Source organism: Littorina saxatilis, linkage group LG11, assembly GCF_037325665.1.
Source record: "Littorina saxatilis isolate snail1 linkage group LG11, US_GU_Lsax_2.0, whole genome shotgun sequence".
Taxonomy (NCBI): Eukaryota; Metazoa; Mollusca; class Gastropoda; order Littorinimorpha; family Littorinidae; genus Littorina; species Littorina saxatilis.
Genome location: NC_090255.1, coordinates 18,392,806 through 18,400,150, shown reverse-complemented (window position 1 = coordinate 18,400,150; position 7,345 = coordinate 18,392,806). Strand labels below are relative to the sequence as shown.

Below are 7,345 nucleotides of genomic sequence, written 5' to 3'. Positions count from 1 at the left end.
CATCTTGGTGTAGACTGATCGACCACTGAATGAAACAAGCCCATCTTTGCATTCACCAGACCACCATTATCAGATTATGTCCAAAATATATTACCCGTCAGCCAGCAACTTAAGTAATTGGCCCGCAGACTCCCAACACCCCCACACCCCCACCCCCTTCCAGAAAACGTACCAATTAGATATAACCAGAGATTCGTTATCGGATCAATGATATAACCTTCCATACATTGACAATTGTTCAGTTCAAATCTGTTGTTTGAAATGCTTCATTGTGCACTGAAAATCTTTTTCGTTTTCTTCTTTTTTATGTATAATGAATTCATTAACACCAGCTTAACTATATCATATCACAGGATGAAACCAGATCATCTTCTGCAAAAAGGGTGTTACAGTCACCATCTGGACATACACCACAATCAAAACGCCAGGTAATACACTTATAATGCATGGTGTAAATTACTTTAAATGCTGTTGGTGTTCTTTGCATTCCTCGTCCAGGTCGTTTCTTAGAAAAAATTAAAAAAAGTCGCCATATGCAAGTGTTCTGTTTTTGTTCTTTTATTTTTTTTTTATCTTGTCTGAAAGTAAATCTTACTTAGATCTTAGAGAGAGGGGTAGTGTTAATACAGTGCTATGAATTATTAAGTATGAAGTATCCATAGTATTAATACTGTTTTATGTCATACTGTTTTTTAATTCAGAACAACACACAAACTGAATAACATATTTTTGTAAGTGGTGAGACAGATTATGAAAACATAAGACTTAATTTTTTTTTCTCTTCATTCTTTTAACTCTTGCAGAAAATAGCAAGGCACTTGAACATTCTTAGGATAACAAGATGAATATGATATTTGACATTAATTATTTAATTGGCTGTTCAGTAGTTCAGGTTGCATTTGATTAATACTTGTCTTGTTGTTAACATATCATTATTTTCAGATAATATTCTTTATCGTCAAGCATTTGTATTGAAGCATGTTTTTCTTTCACTAAATTTGTTGATAAACCAAAGTAAACTGAATATTCAGTGGCTTTCTTTACTTTGTTATCTCTTTGTGCAGGCCCCTGCAGGCAAAGTCTCTGCAAGGTCTGTCCGGAAGCCACTCTTTGAGGTAACAATGCTTTTTATTGGTCAATATCTGTTTGATGTGCTTCTGTCTGATTTCCATGGAAGGGTGGGGGGGATAATTCTTGATTTAAATGTCTTACAATAATATCTCATAGTGTGTATTACATGCTTTGTCATCCACTGTAAATATATAATGGAAAAAAGTTATGTAGTGTGTGTGTGTGTGTGTGTGTGTGTGATTGTGTGTGTTTCAGCTACCCCAGAGAAAGTCAGAAGCTCAAGCATGGAGTGTTCCTGAAATTACCAGGCTGCATGATCTTGCAAGCAGCAACCCATGCAGGAGCCACCAGTTTTTGAGTCACTTGAGAAAAAGTGACTCTATGTAATCGGTCAGTGTTAGTCTGTCCGGCCGGCCGGCCATCCGGCCGTCCGGCCGGCCGTCCGGCCGGCCGGCCGTAGACACCACCTTAACGTTGGACTTTTCTCGGAAACTATCAAAGCGATCGGGCTCATATTTTGTTTAGTCGTGACCTCCAATGACCTCTACACTTTAACGATGGTTTCGTTGACTTTGACCTTTTTCAAGGTCACAGGTCAGCGTCAAAGGAAAAATTAGACATTTTATATCTTTGACAAAGTTCATCGGATGTGATTGAAACTTTGTAGGATTATTCTTTACATCAAAGTATTTACATCTGTAGCCTTTTACGAACGTTATCAGAAAAACAAGGGAGATAACTAGCCTTTTCTGTTCGGCAACACACAACTTAACGTTGGGCTTTTCTCGGAAACTATAAAAGTGACCGGGCTCAAATTTTATGTGAACGTGACTCATTGTGTTGTGAATAGCAATTTCTTCCTGTCCATCTGATGCCTCATATAATATTCAGAACTGCGAAAGTGACTCGATCGAGCGTTTGCTCTTCTTGTTTAAAGAATGTGCTGAACTCCTTTCCCAGGAGTTTTCCACCCTAAGAACAGGTATGTTGAATGACATGACATTGTCAAGTTTTAAAGTTTCAGGTTAATGAATTACATATATATCTTTATTTGGACAATCAGTCTTATTGACACCTCACACTGCATTAAGTATCTTGTGGTAAAGAGTGAATGTTACAAAATGATTCACTATGCTTATATACAACAAGAACTCACAATTTGAATGCCTCACTTTTACTGTTGCTAATTCAATGTTGTGATTGATACTGCTAGGTGCTGGCTGTAGTGCAAAGTTCTACAACACAAAGGGAAGGGCCACTGCTGTCAAGAAGGATGCAAGTTCTGCTCAGAAGCCACTCCATGTGGTAAATATAGAGTGTATTAATTTCAGTTTTAGTTTTGTCCTCATCCAAGTCATAAAGGCTTGATATATATTTCATGCAGTTTTATTTCATGAAGGCAATCAAGGATGACCTCAGAGTGCTTTTCTTCTTATGTTTACCAAAGAGATTACAGTGCAGTCCTCACAAAAAGGCTTGTCATAGTGTAGAGTTGTGACCAAATCACAACCACTCAAGAGTACTTTTAAGTGTGCCAGAATTTAGTTACCTGTTTGGGGAGGGTGAATTACTTAGTCAAATATATTGCATAAGAAGACTTTTTTTGCTTTTTGTCTATACTTTTTGTTTTAGAGAAGCTTAATTGACTGTGTGTGTGTAATGCACTAATAAAGAGTTGTGTTATGTTTTTTAATGTTATGTTATGTAGAGGCAGAGAGACACACAGGAATGGCACACTAGCTGTCAGACAGAGATGACTTAGAAGCTACCGTTAGGCCCCCCAAAAAAACCACCAAAGTTTCTGACCTGACCGGTGTATCTTGTTTTTAAATCCTGCGTGCCTCAAGTCCACCTAAACCACTTTGAAAAAGCAGAATGAAACTGGTGGTGATAATAAGATGCAACCGGGACCCCCGAAAAGAAAAGAAAAAACACCAGAAATGGCCAATACTTGTTTCTGCTTCTGTATGTATTGGTAGTGATTACAGACTGTACTAATAATAATCATCACTCTTTGTTATGATTTGCATGCTGCTTTGGTGCAGCTGGCCAGGCATCACACTTTCTATTGCCTTGAATGACCATAGTTTGCATCTGATCAAGTTTACATTTTAATTAAAAAAAATCAGATATGTTACAAACCAAAGCAACTTTATGATCGTTTGTGGTTGTGTTTTGGCTTGCCCAGAAAGCGGACAAGAGGTCGATCCAGCCCAAAGTTCCATGGAGTGCTGAGGAGCTGGCAAGGCTTCATGAACTGATGAAGAATGTGCGCAACAGAACTATGCTGTTTTTCAAAGAGTGTGCTGCAAAACTCTCAGAAGAGTTTCCTACTCAACGGACAGGTAACTGATATTGTGAACTTGAAGCAGTATCATAGTACAAGTATTAAAAGTATTTAAACTTTTTGTTTAGTAAATCAGATGCCTCAGTCACATGCCTCCGCTAGTTTGACAAAGACGTTACTGGGCTGACAGACACTAACAATAATAACAAGGACATTTTCGTGCTGCTGTTACAATATGGCAATTGTCTTCAAAATGGGTATGCTAACTGATGACACACTACCACTAGGTCTTGTTTTTTTTATTTTGTATTATTATTTTCTTAAACACCAAAAATCACTAGTTGAGGGAGCGTGGGTGATGTCCCCATGTATAGACTGCAAAGTGTAAAAATTGGTTCTGCAAAGTAGTTTATTTTTTTCACAGAATGACTTGGTGTCATTAAAAAATATTTTGTATTGCTCTTTTTTTTTATAGACTCTCATTAAAGATACATAAGGTCGGTTAATTCTCTCTCACAGAATCATCCAGGCTTTTAAGGCTGTAACAGTCATGTTGTAATTAAGACACCCTGTAAATTTCAGCCACAATTATGGCTGCATTGATGAGCTATTATTTCTGAATATTTAAATTTTCGCTTTTTCTCCTAGAAAACTTTAAGACCACAGTCCTACTGAGACAAATGTTTCGAGTTTCGAGTTCTCCGCAGTTTGCATACCGATCTCTGCACAGCATGGACCCCACGCTCTGCCACGCTTGTCAGATCAAACACAAAAGTGCCGGTTTGCATGTGACAGCTAGTGTCTTGCTCTGTGGCCAGTACTTGGTTTTGTGACTCAAGACTGAAGAGGTTTGAAAATAAAACAATAGAATATTAATTTCTCCTCAGTGCAGCCATAATTGTGGCTGTAATTTACAGGTTGTCTTATTTACACCATGACTGTGACAGCCCTGAAAGCCTGAGTGATTCTGTGAGAGAGACTTCAACGAACTAATCCATCTTTAAGCTGCAAATGTTGCTAGCCCAATGTTGTGACTGTTGCTTTTAGGTGCTAGCTGTGCTTCAAGGTACTATGACACAAAGACGAGGACCATGTACACCAAAAGGAAAAGTACAACCTCAAGCAGTAGCTGGTCAGTACATGAATTTCAGATACATTTGAGCAGTACACACTTTCCATATTAGTGTTATCACATGCTAAGTTCCACACTTACATGTTCCTGTGCCTCAATGTATTGAACTGTCATAGTACAAGTGTATGTACATATATATTTTTTATAAGGTATGTGAAAATTGTCTTGCTACCAAGAGTCCCTTAATCTGCCTCAAATTTGTTTGCTATCTTTTCTACATAGAAGTAATTTCAGCATATGTGTTCAAAAATGTAAACCTATTATAATTGTCTGTCTGTATGTACAGACAGATAAAACATTAGAACTGTCATGTTAACTCACTGCTACCAGTTGGCTTCAGCATTTTTGTTAAAGTGTATGCATGTGGTTGTGACCTGTATATATACATGTATAGTATTATTGCGACCACTTAAATACACAGTTCAACTTTGGACAGTCAGAAGAGTCCCCGTGTGGCACTGCAACTGACAGCAGAAGTTGTTGAAAACAGTACTGGATGTTCCAACTTGTTTTGACTAAAAAAAAAAGTATTGGGAAACTAAAACAAATAAAAACGGACGGTGTGCTTCATGGAACGCTTAAATGGATTGGTATGTAATTCTGGAAGGCAGACAAATTAGGCAACAGTATTGATTAAATTTTCAGACAGATTTTATGTCTGAACAGAACAACTAATCAATAATGTCTTTGTTGTGTGTTTAGTGCAAGCCACCAGACGACAGCAAGGATTCCACTGAGTGCAGTCAAGTTTGGAAAACAGTCGAGGGAACCTTCTGCTGTGGCACAGAAGCTTCACACCTACAGTACACATGAAGATGCTGAACGACTGCTGAGCGAAGAAGAAGCGTCCCTGTTGCGGGCGGCTTTAGACACTAAGACGTTAGCAGGGGTGGCCAGACAGTTGATGGACATACCTTCGCTCCGAGTCGCGCTGTGGGAGGGATTCTTGCTACAGATGCGAGAAGTCTCCAATGAAATGTGCAAACAGGATGGGAGCATCCTGCAGAGGAAAAAATACTCAGATTTCAAAGGGCTCTCATGGGACACTGTCGTTGATGAATTGATTTCACGCAACCACCTTCTGCTAGATACTTTGCTCGCCTACACTGTCCCTCTTCAGAAACAGCACAGTGGAACCATTTTTGAGCAGCTGCCCGCTGTGCTTGGCATGGTGTATGCCACCATCATGAAGTGCAGGTGGAAGAAGCTGTCCCTCATCCAGCATGTCATTTCCCTCACACTTGTTGAGGAAAAAGTGCACCAGAAGGTATTCCTGTCTTTCACTTGCACGATTACATTGCCAGTTCAGCCTGCCAGTTAACACTGTTTTGATCCAAACTTTCTTCATGTTGCATGGTTTTGACTGACAATACTAGTTTACATTCTTTGCATGGAATTATAAATTAATCGGGTTTTAAAATAGTGGTAATTTAAATTATGAAGTGTACTTAGTTTCAGGCAAGAGATGTCAACTTTTTTTAAATGAAACCAGCCCTAATTATTATAGGCAACTGTATCAAGACTGGTAGTGTAAGGTTTCTTGATTTTTCTCTCACTTTTTTGCTAGTTGCTCTGATTAGCCTTTGGAAATAGTCCCAATTGCAAGACTTTATATGTAATTACATAAAAGAAATAGAATTTTTTTTAAATCAAATCCTGGAAGCACATTTTTGATATTTCTTTCCATGTAATTCTTTCTAAGGCAGATCTTAGGGTTTTGACATTTAGCGTAAGATCACATCATAATAAGAACTACGAAGGGTGATTTGCATGTTTGAGCACACAAAAGTTGGCCTGAGAAGATTAAATTTAACTGTTTGCCATAGTCGGGGAATATTTCACAACTGATATTTTTTTTGTGCTTTTTTTTAAATACCCTTTGATTGCATTTATTGTTTTTATCTAATTTTCCATTTTTGCATGTTTAATTCAGTTTTGGGATCTTGTACTTCAGATGAATAAAGTCCAAGATATTGTTTCCATTGTGGTAATCATGGTTGATTGTGTAACTTGTAAGTGTCTCAGTTTATTATTAAGTATGTGTTCTTTACCTGGTTTCAAAAGCTGTTCAAAGCTTTCAAAATCATGGGGCATGTTGGTGAAGTCTCCCTCACAGAATCACCTAGGCTTTAGAGACTGTCTCATTCATGTTGTAAATAAGGCAAATTAAAATAGCCACAATTATGGCTGCACTGAGGAGAAATTAATATTTTATTGCTCTATATTTCACATGATTCCCGAGTCGCAGCACAGAGTACTTGCCACAGAGCACAACGCTTTCACATACAAACTTAAAGTTGTGCTCTGATGTGAAAGGCGCTGAGACATTTCGAAACACGTGCTGAACCAAGGTTGGCTCGCAAAGTTACACCTCATTCAAACTCGTTGCAATTAGTTGACAAATGCTCTGCGGAGAAATCGAGAAATTTGGCTCAGTGGGACTTGGTTCTTATGAAGTTGACTTACCAAAGGAAAAAATAAAATAATCAGAAATTAATTGCTCATCAACGCGGCCATAACTGTGGCTGTAATGTACAGTTTTGTCTCAAGTACATAATTACTGTTACAGCCTTGAAAGCCCGGATGATTCTGTGAGATTTGGAACTTTCTCTTGGTTGGAGACAAACATGTCCGCAATGCATTCGTGCATCAAGCTATCCATGCAGTCGTTTATTGTTGATTCTTTAGCTCCTCTACGGCAGGGGGATTTTCACTTTGTTTTCCTTCAATTTCACTATGGGAGTTGTTCTTAACATACGTTTGTTAAGAAAATTTTGGCTGATTGTAAAACAGCTGTAATATACGGCAGTCCAGGTTGTCCTTCAACTGTAAAAATGAAATAATGCTCTTTAAAG

At 38.2% G+C, this 7,345-nt stretch overlaps 1 protein-coding gene across 1 annotated transcript; it reads left to right on the top strand.

The window, feature by feature from the left end:
* Window positions 1–202: 202 nt before the first annotated feature.
* On the top strand, window positions 203–7,080 carry LOC138979924 (uncharacterized). The gene is made up of 7 exons (XM_070352701.1): window positions 203–428; window positions 1,065–1,115; window positions 1,327–2,053; window positions 2,285–2,376; window positions 3,260–3,416; window positions 4,406–4,490; window positions 5,193–7,080. Exons 5-7 carry the CDS (start codon window positions 3,332–3,334, stop codon window positions 5,809–5,811), a joined length of 789 nt encoding a protein of 262 aa, XP_070208802.1. The 5' UTR covers window positions 203–428; window positions 1,065–1,115; window positions 1,327–2,053; window positions 2,285–2,376; window positions 3,260–3,331; the 3' UTR covers window positions 5,812–7,080.
* Window positions 7,081–7,345: the final 265 nt, after the last annotated feature.

Bases quoted from the DNA above. Each gene is read 5' to 3' on its own strand.
- LOC138979924 (XM_070352701.1), top strand. From the start codon at position 3,332: ATGAAGAATGTGCGCAACAGAACTATGCTGTTTTTCAAAGAGTGTGCT. The intron at 3,417-4,405 runs GTAACTGATATT...TGTTGCTTTTAG, and splicing joins GTTTCCTACTCAACGGACAG to GTGCTAGCTGTGCTTCAAGG. The intron at 4,491-5,192 runs GTCAGTACATGA...TTGTGTGTTTAG, and splicing joins ACAACCTCAAGCAGTAGCTG to TGCAAGCCACCAGACGACAG.